Here is an 18,688-nt window from a genome sequence, read left to right as displayed (position 1 = left end):
TGTTTCTGTTTGTTTACTTTTTGTCGCTCAGTTTATTTAGTTATTTTCTACCATCACATTTCATATCTGCATAAACTTTACTGTGGAAATTGTGCTCGGGCTTCAGAGGCTGTTTTGCTGGTTGGTATTCAGCCTCTCTCTCTCTCCCCCGCTCCAGCACTCATTTGCCATGCCGTTTCATCCCCATCCCCTCATACTGCCGAGCACCGTTTGAGCTTTTTAAATCGGGGTTAGGCTACTGTTCAATCCCTTTCAAAACATCCACAAAACCCTGCAGGGCTGGTTAAAAGAAGGAGGAGAAGTGGCTGAGAGGAGGCACAGCTTACAGGGTTTCAATGCTCTTGGTGAACAAAATGATTGTTCATTAATGTGCTAATGTAACAATGGTAGAAATGTTGACATGAATCTGATTCAATTAGATTCACTGGGCTTTGATTATGATTCATTTTGACACTTAGAATACTCAACATGGCAATGTTTTTTTAAATGAATTTCCAAAGTATTTCTTTCTAAATCATAACAATATGCACTCTAAGTTGCTCTTAAGCAGTATTTTGTCAAATGAATGTGTTGATCAGGTTTGTGCTACTGTAGTATGTCAACACTGAATGGCACAGGCTACAGGTGACACATCTTTTGTCAAGGTCTTTTTCCTGTAGTTTTAAATTCAAAATGCTCCTTAACATTTCTCTTAAAGAACTTAAAAGCACGTTTGATGCTGAGAAGACATCGTTTGGAGAAATTGAAGACTGTAGTTTCAGACACTAAAAGCTATGATACAGTGACATAAGGAAATACCTACAGTGTGGGTTCACTGCTAGAAAGAGAGCCTCTGCTTCTTTTAAATCAGAAATCCTTTATTAGTCCCACGATGGGGAAATGCACGTCGTTACAGCAAAGAGCAAGAGAGTAAAGTGGCGAGTTCACAATGAAATGGAATAAAATACAGTAACAGGTAATATAATACAGAGTCATTGATACAAATGTGTAAGAGTGAATATTGCACATGGCAGTGATAATTGCACAACAGAGGTGGAATAGTTTGTGTGATGGTCAACTAGGGGCCGTGGTGATTGTACAGTCTGACCGCTGCAGGGAGAAAGGCCCTACGGTATCTCTCTGTGAGACACCGCAGGTGAAGCAGCCTGTCGCTGAATGAGCTGCACAGTGCGGACAAAGTGTCCTGGAGGGGGTGGGGCATGTTGTCCAATAGAGAGGACAGCTATCAATATCAACATTGTAGAATCACTGGAGGTTAAGAAACACTATAACGAACAACATTTGGCCCTTTATTCAGCTATGCGTTACGTCCTGTATTGTCCTAAAACTATATAGATGTGTTTATAAATAGCTTTACTTTCCAGCTGTGAGTGCCGGTTCAGCTGAATATTTCTTTATTTGTTCTCGGACTGTTTTGCTTATATTTTTGCAAAAGGAAAGAAGAGTTCCCATTTCTGTTAACTTGAAACTCAGGTGTGTGTTTTGGGGGCAGTACAACTGTATATGTTGAGCACATATGGCCTTAAAGTACTATTAAGTAAATTGATGTTGGTGTCTTTTCTGTTTGGCAGGGTTTTTCTCTCATATCCTATTGGATGAAGCGGCCCAGGCCATGGAGTGTGAAACCATCATGCCTTTTGCTCTAGCAAGCAAGACCACCCGCATTGTGCTGGCTGGAGACCATATGCAGGTAAGAACAAAGAGTTTATACAGTGAAATTTAGACTGCATTTCTTTGCTTTTTTTTTTTTTTTTTTTTTTACAAGTTACCAGATGATGTAAAGTCTCATTATAGGGTCTTGGGTTCATTCTCTCAGATGATTGAAGACTTATTTATTTTGTATCCTAAAATATGTCAAAGGCGCAGATAGTATCTGTGTCATGAAGTAGAAGTAATAACTCTATTTGCACTTTCCGGCAGATTAGACTACACTCTTGCCTACTCCAAGTACAAAACAGGCCGCAGCTACTGTACAGCTGTGGTCCTGGAGTCCACTACAGCCACAGATAACACAAATATAAACATGCATCAGTCAAGCTTTGTAAGCCAACAATGCCAAGAAATGTAAACTGTATTTCCTCTTCTCCTGGTTTTAGACAGTGGCTCAGGATTACCAGTAGGCAGCGGATAAAAATAAGACTGGAGTATACCGTGCAACAGCTGCTTTAATTACTTCTCTCTCTCTCTCTCTTTATTTCTTGTAGAAAACTGTTGTATCCATCACTTATACTATCACGTTGTCTCACGCCTTCCACCCTTCTATCCTATATAATAGATTAGTCATTTAAAGGAAGGAACAACGTTACCATTTATATACAATATCTCCGTCCACTCACTCTCTCCCGTCTGCTCTCATTACAACAGTTTACCTACATTATTCAGCAGTGGAATAGCAGACTGAATAGTCAATGAAGGCTAAGGCCTCAATTGATGTTTTGCTCTTTTATTGACTGTGTGGGGCCTCATTAAAGCCAGCTGACCTTCTCTCACTGTCAGGCTTAAACTAAGATGCAAACTAAAGATACACTGCTGTCTTGGTTGTTTGGATGTGTGCAGTTTTGCAAATTTACAACCTCATTTAAATCTAAAGTCAGTCGTGATGAAAAGACACATTGAAGTTGATTAGACTGTTTAAGATGTTGGCGAGTTACTGATTTATGCTTGATTTATTCACTTATTTGATTTATTGCTTAAAAGAAATATGGACTCAAATACCACCCGTGGTTTGCTATTCTGCCTTGGCTTGCAAGCAGGGCCATATTGGAGCAGATCTGTAACTAAGACTAAAGACTGTCCACTGCATATATATATGCTCCAAACTAAACGGAATTTGGCATGTTCTCAAACTGCTGTGAAATCACTGAGTAAATGCCACTGTAATCACTGCGACTCAATGAATGTTTGTTTAAAGGCATACACTCTAGATGGAAAAGCTTGCACGTCACAATGAGAGAAACTACTTGCAAGAATATCTCTCAAATTACTTAATTAAAATGTTATAACATTTGGAGTATCCTATCTAACTAAAGCCTTTTTTTGTTGTTGAAAAAAATGGTTCCAGGAACGATGGAGCAACCGAAAAAGAAAAAAAATCCCGTTTGTTAGCATTTCCACCTCATCTGAAGAACTGTAAATATCAGGCAAACTAGACTCCTGCGCACACGCTGAGGTTGGGGATGTATTCTGTATTCCCGTCTGTCAAAGCAGCTGACAGGCCTGGGAAATGTTGTTTAAATAATTTTGGAAGCATACATGAGATAGCAAACGCATGACATGCTTGTAGACCTGACTTGCAACTTTATGTGCCATGGAGGAAATATGACTATTTATTATGGAGCTTTTTTACTATCTTTATTCAAGAATGTGTTTTTCTATTTGAGATCATGCCTCTGTGATTTCACGTTCAAGTTTTGTAATGCGTTCCCCCAAAACCCTCACGCTCAAATAGCCGCTTAGATTTGCTCTGCCTCTCCTCAAACTGCCCCGGCAACATTACACAACCAATAGAATGCCGGGCGTAGTGTTGACCAATGAAATGATCCCTACCTCGTTGTGGGTGTGTTTGCGTTACTTTTAAAGCATCCCAGACGGACGGTTACTCTTTAACAAGGTTCATTCATCCTCTTCGCCCTCCAAGGCTTTATTATATATAGTTCCCTTGTTTTTTTTAGCACTTTTAGGAATAAAATGACATCGCTACATTGGCCTTCTGTCAATATAGATATTATATTATGCTACAGGGGAACTAACAGTGTTGTCGGTCAGTGGATAAAGTTACAGTTATCGTGTATATACCATGTGTATACTATATATTATGCTGATGTGGAGTGATGCCAGTCAGTGCAACACGAGCGATTTTAGCAGCATACTACTGCAGTAGTCAACAGGAATAACACTGACGATCAATAACATTATGCATTATTGAAATAACATTGCGGAGCGCTACAGAGCTAATGTTAACTGCATCAAGCCAGCGGAGGCTGAAAATAGAGCACTTTTCAAGCTTGAAAGGGAACTTCATTAATTAATTTATTACCTACCTAATTATAGCTACCGCGAAGGAGATAGCTTAATGCATAGGTCTTCAGCAGGAGGTCCGCAACTCCCAGGGGGTCCGCGGAGGTACTGCGGGGGGTCGCAAAATTGTTTGTAGATAAAGCAATACATTTTTTTTTCTAAATATATATTCTTTTATTATTTATTTTTTTGCTTTGCCATTCACTTTCCCTCCGCTGTACTTCGCGAGGGGCGGCGACACACACCTGCAGTCAGAGACACAGTGGAGGAAAGGAGAGGGGTGAACTGAAGTAATCCCCCCCCCCCCACCTCTTCAAGCCTCTTCTATACAATATATACAGTGGGGGTCCCTGCACCACGATACACCAGTTTGGGAGTCCTTGGCCTGAAAAACATTGAAGACCCCTGGCTTAATGCGTGCAGACCATGGATGTATTAAGGCAGATGTTTCGCACAGAAGCAGCCTGAGTGCGAGGAGAAGGGCTGAAGCTGGAGCGCAGGAAATCTGTGCAAGCAACAATATATCTGAGTGCAAGCATGAAGTTTGAGCAGAAAAAGAGCATATCTATGTGCAAGCAGGTGCTATGTGAGTGTGAGAGCATAGTTTTGGGGAAAGCATTATAAAACATGAGCGTGAAAACATGCTCCATAACTCATGTGAGAAGTATAGCTTCAACCAGAGGTGGAAAAAGTTGTCCGTTCAATCGCCTGATGCAGTGTTTGGTGTAAAATTTTAAACTTTTCCTTTTTATTTGCAGTGTGTTTAAACCATATGTGGTACATGTTTTGACACTGCTTTGTTAGACTTGATACTGATTCAGTATACCAAATTGAAATTCATAGTTGAAAAGTTATGTGAGAGAATGGTAAATTACCTTTGTAATGCTTTGAAACTGACCTATTTCTCTCTCATTTGTGTCCCTCGATTTGCAGCTCAGTCCATTTGTGTACAGCGAGTTTGCGCGGGAGCGTAACCTCCATGTGTCACTGCTGGACCGACTGTATGAGCACTACCCTCCTGAATACCCTTGTCGCATCCTCCTGTGCGAGAACTACCGCTCTCACGAAGCTATCATCAAGTAGGTGTGAGCCCTCAACACTGCCTTGTGTCGAAACTGGGATGAGAAGCTGGAATACTCGAGACAAGAGGGGGTGGGAGGAATGGGTCAGGATGAAAAGGGGAAACGGAGGTGAAGCGTTGACAGACTTTGGTTGTTCACTTTGGGCTGACAATGGCTCTATGACAAAACAACACAAGGGGCTGCTCTGGTTTAGATGTACTGCTACAGGTACAGGCAGATACAAAGGAAGGTTTATACACCAGCTAAAATGTTCTGCTCCATCTTTAGCCCAATTCTGAGTGGTGAGAGTTATTTTACCTTTTCAACTCAAGTGTGTTGTTGTACATACTGTATTTGACTAGTTAGTGCAGTTCGGTGATGAGCCTAATCGCATAGTGTTGTATCAAAAGAAGAACACACACACTGGAGATGAAGTGGTATGAGAAGTTCATATCACAATTATACTAACGGTTATCAGTATTCTCACGGTATTGATAGAATGTACTGAAAATGTTCAAGAAGTATTGATGTATACAGTTACTTTATTATTGTTATAATTATTATTCACACACACACACACACACACAATATTCACTTGTATAGGAGTCTATCCATGTTACACAATAATTGGTCCACCTTAAGTCAGCCCACCTTAATGGCGGCTGAGCTAATCGTTGGGAATTTCACCATGGTTTGTGATGAAATCTGTAACCGTTACATCCCTAATACACACTCTAACACAAACACACACACACTCCTACACTCACAGCAGCACATTGAAGTTTTCAGGTTTTCCATTTGAAATGTAAGTTATCATGCTTGCTGATAACAAACTCAATGCATCTCTAATCATTCTGACATTAAACAGGTTTGTGTTTTCATTGGACACGGCACATTATCTCTTCAAACCCTCAGTTTGTTATGACAGACCTGTCAAAAGATCTAATTGTGCTTTGTGAACAAATGGAGTTCATACTTACAGAATGTCGCTTACATCTGACATATCCCAGGTTGTATTATAGGGATATGTTTTATAACACCACTTAGAATTGCTCAACTAACTTATTGGCTATTTGGCTTAAATGATCTCTAACGTCTGATGGATATCCTTGCACGAACACACTCCTTTTTTGATTCCCTCTCATCTCCACCTTTCCTTTTCCTACAGCTACACGTCAGAATTATTTTATGACGGGAAGTTGATGGCAAGTGGGAAGCAGCCCTCCCACAAGGATTTCTACCCTCTGACCTTCTTCACAGCCAGAGGAGAAGATGTCCAGGAGAAGAATAGCACTGCCTACTACAACAACGCAGAGGTATGGACGTTATAATCGTTTTTGTTGTTCTGCCTGATGGGGGTTTGTATATAAATGATGAACCAGTCAATTAGATATAAAATTCGCCATTAAAAAATAAAAATCTATCAAATAAAATGTCTTGTATGTGTACTCTCCATATTTCGAAAGTAAATGATACATTTTTTAATAATAAATGAATGAATAGAACATTCTTAATTGATAAGAAAAGCAATTACAGGCATCATGCATTGTAACACAACTGGTAAAATTGCTGTAACTAGATAACATGGAACTAATGCATTTATGCATTTTATTTATCAAAGGTTAATACAAACATAATCAATGTGACTTGTATCAGCTGTGAGCTACTCGCATATTGATTCAGTCTAGTTTTATTAATTTATGTGAAACATGCACATTTCTAATCTGAAGTAACAAAAGTCTTTGGTCTGTGAGGGAAATCCACATTATAAAAATGCTCACATTCTGATTATTACACTTCCCTGTTAATTAATGTTAATAATTCATCATCGCAACGAGTCTATCGGGGCTGCCATGTACGCTAGTTACACCTCCTGTTTCTTGATATCAGATTCTTTTCATTTTTATCCACCTGAGAACACGCCGTCCTCTTCAGTCCGCATCGTACGCAGTCTCCATTGCTCTTGCTTGTGTGCTGTGATAGTGCCAGTGATCTAAAACTATGATGATTGGACAATGTGAAAATATTGATCCCATTTGACTGTAGCAACGAAATTAACTGTTTGTTTGGAAAATGTCTTGAATCACAGTGACACACTGCCGAACTCAACACAAGGAACTACATTTGAGTAAAATGTGAGCCAGCGGCTTTGATTCATATACTTATATGTGTGAAATTGAGGATTTTCTTAAGCATTTTAACTTTCAAATCATGCGTTAAGATGTTAACCTGTTTGATATTAATAATTTAGGGATTTGATTGATAGTTAAATTTAATTTAGATGAAGAGTCAAAAGAAGAATGTCCAAAACTGATCAGGGCTGTTAATGTCACCTCCTCACACCAACTGCCTTTTAATCATAATTGAAGATGAAACCCGTAAACTTCATTAAGAGCTACGTTTGACAACCATGACGCTTGATTGGCTGACAGCTCTTGCCTTTGATTGGTTCCTCCGTAGACTTACTTGCTTGTGGTCGTTGGCTGTGTCTGACCCCTCACCCTTTGCTGACATGTTTCAGATGATTAAAACCATGGATGCTTCTTGAGTTTGCTACCAAACTGTCAGCAATGTCAAATGAATTACCACCCCGTCTATTTGATGCAGCACCCATGTGGAATCATTAACAACATTGTCATAATCTTCCAAATCAAAATGCATTGAAAAAAGCGTGTCCGATTGTTAGTCTTGTGCGAGTGTCTTTGATGGGCTTAGCTTCAAGTGGAAGACAATATTTGCATGACAGTTCAAAGCCTCTGATGCTCTTCCAAAGCGCTCAACAGGAATTTAAAAAACTGCTCATGTGACAAAAACAACAATAGTGATTCAAAATACCAACTCTTGCTTTAATAAATAATATCTGAGTAAATTGTAAGACTTTGCCAAAACACAATACGTTGAATTGGACATAAAATCACTTTACACCTTTACAGCGAAGCTTATTATATAGAAAATGTGCCTGCAGAAGTGCGGTTTTAGACTCGAAACTGCAGCTGTGATGTTAAGTCTATTGGTCAGTAAACCGAAAATTATTTTTAATTTAGCAATGCATGATGATATAGCCCTGATCTGAAATATCTTGCTTTTCTGGCTAACTTAAAGCCTTTATTTCCCACAACACGTCTATTTTCATCAAGCCATAGCTTCTTATTTTGTGTGTTGAATAGATCCTCTGTACAATAAAGCAGCACATAAAGCCTCCTTTATTCTTCAAATATTTGTCCCCTACTATTTCCTTTTTACTCTGGTGGAAATATCCCTTCGTCTCTGACTTTCCACAGTTTTCTTTCCCTATGAATGTTTATGTGAAGAAAGCATGGAACTGAGCCTTGTTGTCTCCTCTTTCTCTCATGTTGCTCCTCCATCTCCTCAGGTATTTGAGATTGTGGAGCGGGTCGAGGAGTTGCGCAAGAAGTGGCCAGTGTCCTGGGGCAAGCTGGACGACGGCAGCATTGGAGTGGTGTCACCATACGCTGACCAGGTGTTCCGCATTCGTGCTGAGCTCCGAAAGAAGAGAATGCATGAGGTCAGCGTGGAGAGAGTGCTCAATGTCCAAGGTGAGGACAAAGTATTTATCAACATGCTCATGCTTTGTACCAATAATAAAGAATTGCATTATTTAAGGCTCTAGTATTTTGGGGGGGTTTATCTGGTAATTTGATGGTGTCTCATAATCATTCAATGAAAAGTGGAAGTGGAAGAAAGCAGCTATGCTCAGGCAATACATAAGAAACCACAGTTGTTACAGACAAACAAATCCAAAAGTGTTAATCCCCAAGTTCCTGATTAATATTTCACCACGACGCTTGATGATATTAGCTTCCATCTTCATGCAAAAATGATGGTTAAAATGAGAGCTAGATTACCCTTCCTTACTTTTATCCACTGCAGTTATCAGTGTTCATATTGCCCTTCATATCATCTAGTATATGTGTGTGTGTGTGTGTATATATATATATGTATATATGTATATGTATATATATATATATGTGTGTGTGTGTGTGTGTGTGTGTGTGTGTATATGTATGTATGTATGTATGTATGTATGTATGTATGTATGTATGTATATAAAAAAAAAAAGGAGAATATGAGTTGGGGTTTCTCCCCCGATTTCTCGTCTGCTTCAGTCTCATGCCGCTCCCTCTTGTATTGCATCCAGCTGCTTTCCACAGGTCATTAACTCCCTCATTAATCACACATGAAACATGTGGACACATTTGCGTGCACTTAGCCTCTGGAGTCATTCGAAGATTAAATTATTACGAGGTCCAATTTTTTTTTTCAATGTAGAGTTATAGTGATTTGGCTCCTTTTTTATTTGTAGCAATACTTGAGACATGTCATGGACGCTAAGGGAGAAATCGAGTTCCTCCAACAGTTTTTATTCATTGCTTATATCTTTGTAAGGGAATAACGCGCTTCAAAATTGGTCAACCATGATCTCTCCTGGGTTTCTAAATAAGTGAAATAGAAAAATGTATTTATAAGATGGTCTTTGCTTTTCTAATATGTTTAGCTTGTATAGCGCTTTTCAGGGTTTAGAAACTTCTTAATAAGAACATTGTTTTTGCAGGTAAACAGTTCCGGGTGCTGTTCCTCAGCACGGTGCGGACGCGGCATACGTGCAAACATAAGCAGACGGCCATCAAGCGTAAAGAGCAGCTAGTCGAGGACTCAACAGAGGACCTGGACTATGGATTCCTCTCCAACTACAAGCTACTCAACACGGCCATCACCAGAGCCCAGTCCCTGGTTGCAGTTGTGGGAGACCCCATTGCACTGTGCTCTGTTGGGCGCTGCAGGTAAATAATGGCACTGGGAATAAAATCCATTGGATATAGGATGTAAAGCAGTTATTGAAGTGTTTGACCAGTTTATGTCCCTGCTTTATTGAGCTTTGGGTTGTCAACATAGTTGCATATACTGTAGTTATGAGGGGGTTTGTCATTGGCTTACTATTGAAACCCAAAATACCTGTACCCCCACTATAATTGAAGTTTTACAACTAAAAATAATTTAGCATGCCCTCATTTGTCTTACCAATGATAACGATTAGCACACTTATATAGTGGGTTTTTCACCCTCTTATGTGACTACTCCACTATGAGGACCATTATGAGGTCGAATAAGAAAGTCAATTGTTCCTTTAAACATGAGTTAATTATTTAAATGTTCACATATCTAGTTCCAGCGAGAATTATTTGACTGTTCTCATGATTATATTCGCCACAGCTGACAGATTTTGCAGACAGTTTACTGAGAGATTACTGTGCTCTTTGTTCTTCTCATTCCTGCGTTCCTGCTACTCCCAGCTTTAATGTTCTTCCCCTTTGGTGTGCTTCATCATTTTGCTGATTTTCCTTTTCATCCCTTTCCCTCTCCTCTTAACACCTGCTTTACACATGCTTTTTCCACATTTGCTTTTAACAGACTTGATTTCTTATTTTTATTTATTCAGCCCCCAAGGAGTAATTTGTTACACTGCCAGTAGGAAAAACATCAACATGATGATCCTTGAAACACTCAACCCAAACAAGGAGAGATAAAGGAGAATAGAAATAAAACGTAATCTCCGTCTGTCGTTTCCGTCCATTTCCAGGAAATTCTGGGAGCACTTTGTCTCCATCTGCCACGAAAACTCGAGCCTACATGGCATCACCTTTGAGCAGATCAAGTCCCAGCTGGAGGCCCTGGAGCTCAAGAAGACCTACGTCCTCAACCCATTGGCCCCAGAGTTCATCCCCCGCGCCCTCAGGCCACTGCAAGGGCACCACTCTTCTTCGCAGGCCCTCCACCCCCACCATCATCCACATCCTCAGCATGCACAGCCCGTCTCCAACAAGCAGGGGCAGCAGCAACAGCAGCAACAGCAGCAGCAGCAGCAGCAGCAGCAGCAACAACAACAACAAGCAGCAGCAGCAGCAGCAGCAGCAACAGCAGCAGCAACAGCAGCAGTCACCCCCAAAGGTGAGTTGTTTCGGTCGAGGGACGTTTTATTGGAGGGAATAACAATATTCTAATATGGGCATTACAAATCCTGACCCCAAATCTTAGAGATGTATAAATTATATATATTTTGGATGCTTCCACAATTTTTCTTCTGTAAATCCTGAAAAATGTGGCGTTTTCACAGGGAGGGAATAGAGAGAGAGAGAGAGAGAAACAGAGTAGGGAGGCAGAAATGAAGAAAATCAGGTGGGGCAGAGTATGATTTGAAAATCTCAAATGGTTTAGTGTTTTCTATGTTAATGTTATGTTTTGGGTAACCACTTATTGGTTTGTGGAAATAGTAAAGAAATGATCCGAAATACATTGAGTGCTTCTTGCTTTTAGAGAGGATAAAAGGATAAAAGCTTTGAACATGCGGGCACAAAGCACAGATCTATCAAAATGCCTCCGTCACAGGAAATTTCTTTTTGGCCGTTCATTTTGACCCCAGAAAAACAACATGCATAAATTAGCATCGCAGGTTTCGAAATGTCTTTGTGTGTCGGTCTGTCCTTCCTGCCTGCCCCGAGGTAAAGGTTAACGAAATCACCACAGCTGCCAACCTGCTGCCGTCACCCACTGGGCCTAATGAGCCGCAGCTCCGCAGCATCAGCTGGATTAAAAGACGCACACACAGTTCCTCTCTCTTTTCACAGTCATTCTTTGTAGCACTCACAGATGTGGTGCTACCAGTATGTAATATATTGTTTCCTTTAGCATATACAGCATGTTGCTAATTTAAATGTCAGTCCTTTCTGGCACCACTGTACATAGTGGATGGAAAACAATCCATGCAAATGTCATTTAATAATAGATTAATTAGTTCACCATAGTATCTATTAAAACCTGTGTTGGGTTGCTTCAATGCGACTGTCGCTGATGTTATATTACACTAATGCCTCACCATAACTGAGCACAAAATAAATACCGTAATTTTCGGACTATAAGACGCACCTGACTATAAGCCGCAGAAGCTAAATTGACTGATTTGTACATATATAAGCCGCACTGGACTATAAGCCGCAAGTTTTTTTAATATTTAATTACCATATGTAAGGGTTCGTGCACAGAGGGGATTCATTAATCCTCATCTTCGTCTTCTTCCTGCGTACTAAAACCACCAAAGTCCTCATCTTCAGTGTCGGAAACGAACAGGCTCAGGGTGGCTTCGTCAGCCACTCTCCTCTCTCTTTCGATGTCGCTATCAAAACCAACAAACTCCTCTTCGTCACTGTCGGAATCGAACAGCCTCTGAAAGGCCTCAGCTGTGGTGGCGTCCTCCTCTTCATCACGCAGCATTCCAGCCTTTCGGAACCCGTTGGTGATCGTGGATGTTTTAACACTCCTCCACGCTGTCAGGATCCACTCGCAAACTTGAGCGAAAGTTGCTTTTCGCATGCGACCAGTTTTGGTGAATGATTTATCGCCACTAGTCATCCACGCCTCCCACTGAGCGCGTAGTGCCACTTTGAACGCACGATTGACACTGATGTCGAGTGGCTGCAGATGCTTCGTTGTGCCCCCAGGAATCACAACTGGAATGGAGTTTGTGCTCTTGATGGCTGCTTTAACTGAATCCGTTATATGGGCCCTCATGCTGTCCAAAACGAGCAAAGCTTTTTCTTGGCGAAAGTATCCTCCAGGGCGCTTGACGTAGCACTCATTCAGCCACTCCTTCATTACGCTTTCCATCATCCACCCTTTCTTGTTGACTTTAAAGGATATGCCGTTTGGGATCTTTTCTTTTGGCATTGTAATCCGCTTAAAAATCACCATTGGCGGAAGCTTTAATCCAGATCCTGTGCAGCCAAGAACACAAGTGAAATTCATTCTCTCGTGACCAGTGGTTCTCAACGTGATGGATGATTCACCTTTCTTAACTGTCCTAGTGAGAGGCAGGTCAAACGTCAAAGGCACTTCATCCATATTTATGATCTGGTCCGGTCCGATGGAATATTCCTTTATCTTTCTTTGTGTGAATTCGCCGAAGTTTGTTATTTTTTCCTGGTAGTCGGAAGGGAGTTGCTGACACAGTCGTCTGCGCCCTGATGGACAGTCCCTTTCGCCTCATAAATCTGAAACACCAGGATGGTCCACCAATTTTCAATTTTCATTTCGGTGGGGACTGTTTTGGCCTTCAGTCGGATCTGCACGGTGGAAACACCTCGGCCGTCTGTTCTCTGTGTGTTCACCCAATCTTCAAGAAAGTCTTCAAGTTCGGGCCATCTGCTTTTGTTACCTCTGAAAGCTTTTTTTGACTTTTTGCATTGAGACAGTTCTTCCCGCTGGCGTCTCCAACATCTCACCATTGCCTCATTGATGCCAAGGGTACGTGCAGCAGCTCTATTTCCTTCGTTTACTGCCAGATTTACTGCCTTTAACTTAAAAGCTGCATCATATGCATTTCTACGTTTTTTTTTTCCATAATGAGGGTGTCTCACAAACTGTCTCGCTCTCGTAATGTCCGTCTGTCTCTCGTACCACTCACGGTTCCACTTTTACTTTTGCGCGCTCTTTCCCGGCATCCGGTGGACTGTAACCTGTAAAACCCATAGATTTAGGAATTCCCCTAGTGGCCGTTAGCTGTAAAAATCCATAGATTAGCCGCACCGTTATATAAGCCGCAGGGTCGAAAAATGGGGAAAAAGTTGCAGCTTATAGTCCGGAAATTACGGCAGTCAATAATTGAATTTGAAGAAACAGTTGATCATTGTCACTCAATGTGATAAACGATCAAAACTACTTGCCTGAGGGCAGAGAAAACACTACGATTTGTAGTTGCAATTACTTGTAAAACATTCATTTAATCAGAAAGCATGTTTAATGTTTGGCGTCCATTTTACCAGAAATATATGCTTCAGTTGACTTCATATTGTGAAGTGCTGTTTTCTGACGCAGATGGTGTTTTGGTGCAACTGTGCAAGACTGACACTCATTTTGAAATCTGGAAGGAGGATTTAGTACAATTTCTACTTTTTTAAAACAAATATGTTTTTGTTTTCTTAACGTATCACTATTTGTAATACAGTCTTCTTTTTAAGATCCACTAAGCAGTGCTTTTTATTATCAGCAGATCCCCACTGTTTCAGAAAATTAATCATTCAAGACAAATGTTTAGCAACATCCTTGTTTTTGCCACTGTTCATCTCGTACTTTGCAGAGGAAATGTTGCTGCAGCGCATCTATGACTAGAGCAAATGGCTTCTGTGCTAGACTATGGGCACCATCTTCAGTCTGGTGTGTATGGCGTTGCTTAGTTAATGTTACGCCCTAAAATAGCAGGTAGGCAGAGCTGCCTCTCTGGTTTTATAAAGGATTTGCAAAATACAAGGAACATATTACAACATTGTCCTGTTGTCATCCTTTTTGTTTGTGGTTTGTGTTATAATGGATTGTATTATAATGTCAAGTGTTCAAGTTAATTATTTTCCATCTTCTGTTCATAACTACTTGCTGAAATACTTGAAAATGTGGTCGTAGTAGTAAACAAATGTTGTTTATGGACTTCATAAGACTTGAACAGAATCACTGTTTTTCTAGTAATATGACTTGTCTCTTACCTGAAAGATAAATGATATCTTTATATGATATCAGCATAACAACAGTGGATCTTGTGGAATGTAGGATGCGCGTGACACAGATTCTATTTAGTTCCCTCCTATCCTCCGCTCTGACTGTAAGTGTGTGCGTACGTGTGTGTGTGTGTGTGTGTGTGTGTGTCGGGAGCGAAGCCCCGTCTTTCAATTTTTTAGGGGAAACACTGCTTATCACATATTGTTTAATCTGCCATTACAAAAAATAAGCCAGCTGTGATTCCACAAAATTGATATTTTTAATTTGGATAATTCTAAATACAAAGTGCCTCTCTGCAACAAAACCACAAGCTTTACTGTAGCCAGTTCTATAAGAGCAGACGAGGTCTGCATCTCACATTAATATTGTGGATTATTTCATTGATTCATGCTCTGCTAGCCAGCTTCATTTCTTACTCATTCCTCATGAAGTGTTGCTCCTGTAGCAGCTGTGACAGATGTAGGACAGTCAGGACTGTACTGCAACATGTGTATGCCCAGCTCCTATATTGCTTTAAAATTGCTTTAAATGGTGTACACCAGGGGTCACTAACTGGCGGTCCGAGTCCGGACCCAGACGCCGACCTCTCCGGACCCGGACCTACAATCAATAAATTATAAAGGGATTTTCAATTTTGACGGGGCGCTTCTATTTTAACCGGCGCAGCTTTCACCGTTTATACGGCACTGGTTTAGCGGTTCAGGAAACTCACAGACCAATTACATGCGAGTTAAGCCATCCCACGTGATGCTACGCAGCCAATCATATCTGTGCATTCCAGGCGGCAAACATTGCGACTCTGAATACAGACAGATGAGAGGCGAGAGACAGACGGAAAGACGAGTTAGCGATACAGGGAGAGAAGACGGAGAAAGGGAGAGAAACACTGACGAAGAGACGAGTGAGCGTCAGAGAGGGAGAAAACAATAACTACTCATGGCGCTCTCCAAGAAGAGAAAAGTCAACAGAGCTTTCAACCCAGGATGGACTCATTCATGTTCATCCTTCTCACTGAGCATATGAGACGCTGGTGTTGTGCTCCAGAGACCGTGGTGCTCATTAACAGTGGTGATGTGAAACGCCACTATGAGACAAAGCACAACGTTTTTGACCAAACATACCCACTCAAGTCTGAACTGAGGGCACAGAAAATAAGCACTCAGAGCCCAATAAATATTGTCTAAATGTTTTTAAATTGTACTTTCTTTATTAGATTTGACGTTGATACAGCTACTAGGCTGCTTCAATATATCTCACACTAATTCATAACGCAAGTTAGACATTATGATGCTCCGGACCTTTGCTCGTGGAAATTTTCTCTAACTGGACCTCTTAGAAATTTAGTTGAATCCCCCTGGTGTACACCCTCACTCTTCGACACTTTTCTTCTCCATTTGGCCTCAATGAACTCTTAGTCGTGCTTCATGACTTTCTAATGATTTATTTGTCTTACAGGGGAAACATCCAAACCACACGGAGCACCTTCCCCCTGAAGGATATGGTGAGTGAATCCTTACTGACCATGTTTACAACTGTTGATTATCCAAATATTAAAGGGAAACATTTTATGAAAAATGCCTTTCTTATACTTTTACACTGTGCTCCTGGTTATGTCTTACTGTCGTTTGAAAAATGTCAAACGTGCACTTTTTCTTCCTTTTTTGTGTCTGAAATCCAGACTTTTTCTCTGGCTTTCAGTTTTCTGTCAGTAATTCATCCTGCACTCGTATGGGGCAGAAGTAGAACCATAGACAATCAAAGCAATTTCATGGGACCTTTTAAGGTTTATATGTTGTAGCTCATTTAGGATTCCTGAGACTGTTCACTTGCCTTGATGTAGATAAAGGAAAAAGGAATCAAATGCAAGTCAAATTTGACTTATCCCAGAAAGGGTTATACTACTAAGGAATAGTACAACATTGATAAACGCCACATCAAAAAGTCAGTGTCCTTATAGCAGTAATTTAAAACTTGAAATTGTCTCGGGTATAACAATAACAATGTCTACACATACAAGCATGTACAGAAATATATTCCATCCACATAGTATTTATGTCCCTATCATTTTATCTTTTTATATTCTGTTCAGGTTTCCATGGTTCCCTTTTACTCTGTCTCCCTACACACAAACAAGCTCACATCTCCACAGCTTGATATGATCCAGTCTAATGCAGCAGCCCAGATGGATGCATGAAGGCCTGAGGCTATTGAAAGCCATCAGTGTGATGCAGCCTTGAACAACACAGCAAGGACTTGTTAATACGAGGTTTACTGCAGGAAGACAATCAGTTTTTTCAGCCGCTGCAAATTGTCAGCCAGCTACATTAGCCTAAACTGAAGGAATAAAATCAAATGAAATCTGCGCAAATCACTTCTGCCTTTAATACATGATTGCTATTAGCTATTCAAATGTTGTCGTCCTCTCAGTTAGTCATACAGGTTATTAGCTAACATGTTTTAAGCTATGCCTCGGGCTGTTGTGTTGCATACTATCAGTGTGTCGTCACATTAAGGTTAAGAACCATTTGTGTTTACTTGTATTAACATGCCATCGTCTCTCATTGCAGCGCAACCCAACCCAGCCGTGTTGATGGGAAACCCTATTCGGGCATTCACACCACCCTTGGGTGGCACACCAGCTGGCATTGGCAAGTCACCAAGTCCTGTGCAGAGGATAGATCCTCACACAGGTGCCAGTATCCTCTACGTCCCAGCGGTGTATGGTGGAAACATGGTCATGTCCATGCCCCTGCCTGTAAGTTTCCTGCTTTTAGTAAAACTAAATTGACAGCATATGTAAGAATGTGTATATAGCCAATGGGTGCCAATGTGAAATTCATGCCAAAGTCCTATATTTTAAATTACATTACAGTTCATTTAGCTGACGCTTTTGTCCAAAGCGACTTACAATAAGTGCAAACAATCATGAGGATACAACTTCGAACAGCAAGAATCTTGCAAGTACATTAACTTCAAACAAAAGTGCAACATACAAAGAACAGAGTTGTATTTATTTATTTAGAAAAACTACAAATGTATCAAATTGTTTTTGTTTTTTTGGAAAAATATTTAAGTTTGAGATTACACCTCCTAAGAAAATGTGTAACATATGAGCAGTTTGTGAAGTCACATTTATTTAGCAATATGTGAAAATCTTTTTTTTCTCACACAAAGTTGCCAGCCCAGGTTGATAAATATCAGATCAAGCAATTACTGTATTTTCCTCAGATTTATAATTGGCGGGTGTACTGTACTTTCATTTGTGTGAACAAAAGGCAGAAGTGTAAGAAGTGGCTGTGTTCAAAATAATATCTCATAGGTTTGCTCTCATAGGACAATCTAAATATTTTAAAAGCTCCACTTATGGTTTGAGATTCTCTTCTTTTCTCACCATTAGTATACCGCATAAAAAAATATTTTTTTAAAGGGTTATGAAAAAACTAAATCTCAGGTATTTGGTTTTATATGTTTTCTCTTTTTTATGACCATTATTGGTAATGTGCTGTCCATAATCCACAGTATGTGTTTACCTCCCTTTCCTCTGTCATGGCGTCCTGATCAATAATCCGTCAATCTGTGTTTTTATTTTTGTAGTTGCCTTGGCCAGGTTACCAGAATCGCTTTGCTGTGGATCCTCGTATCATGAACCACCCGGCAGCCATGGCCTACAACTTCAATCTGTTGCAGGCCCAGAATCGAGGCTCCCCCATCCCTTACAGTGGGGTTGGGCACCCCTCTCCTCTCGGGATGGGCCAGCCCAGCCCTGACAAAGAGCTACAGGCAGACCCCATCAGAAATGGTGCGCCTTGTTTTTAATTTCTAAATCAAGAAACTGCCAAAATTCACAAATTACAGTAATTTTTCTGCCAAGCATATGACAATATGTTTGTTTTTGATTTCTTCTCAGGGAAATTAGAAGGATGTCCAAAGTCAGAACAGAGCCGTCTTCACACACCAGAGAGGAAAACCGCAGACATGAAGGAAAAACAGGCAAGTTGTTGACATTTATGTTTCATTTCTTATTGTTTAACCATAAGCAACTTGTCTAT

The 18,688-nt window shown here is 40.5% G+C and overlaps 1 protein-coding gene across 1 annotated transcript in view; it reads left to right on the top strand.

The window, feature by feature from the left end:
* The window catches only part of helz (helicase with zinc finger), a 56,626-nt gene that overhangs the window by 29,487 nt on the left and 8,451 nt on the right, over positions 1–18,688 (top strand). The window contains exons 19-29 of the mRNA XM_029454336.1: positions 1,572–1,690; positions 4,951–5,096; positions 6,247–6,394; positions 8,452–8,635; positions 9,652–9,880; positions 10,678–10,926; positions 11,006–11,045; positions 16,095–16,140; positions 17,207–17,394; positions 18,234–18,438; positions 18,547–18,629. Of these exons, the coding sequence (XP_029310196.1) occupies positions 1,572–1,690; positions 4,951–5,096; positions 6,247–6,394; positions 8,452–8,635; positions 9,652–9,880; positions 10,678–10,926; positions 11,006–11,045; positions 16,095–16,140; positions 17,207–17,394; positions 18,234–18,438; positions 18,547–18,629 (1,637 nt within the window). The remainder of the gene's footprint in view (positions 1–1,571; positions 1,691–4,950; positions 5,097–6,246; positions 6,395–8,451; positions 8,636–9,651; positions 9,881–10,677; positions 10,927–11,005; positions 11,046–16,094; positions 16,141–17,206; positions 17,395–18,233; positions 18,439–18,546; positions 18,630–18,688) is intronic.

This window comes from Cottoperca gobio, chromosome 1 (genome assembly GCF_900634415.1).
Source record: "Cottoperca gobio chromosome 1, fCotGob3.1, whole genome shotgun sequence".
NCBI lineage: Eukaryota > Metazoa > Chordata > Actinopteri > Perciformes > Bovichtidae > Cottoperca > Cottoperca gobio.
Note: the sequence above shows the minus strand (reverse complement) of the source record. Positions and strands in the feature narration are given on the sequence as shown.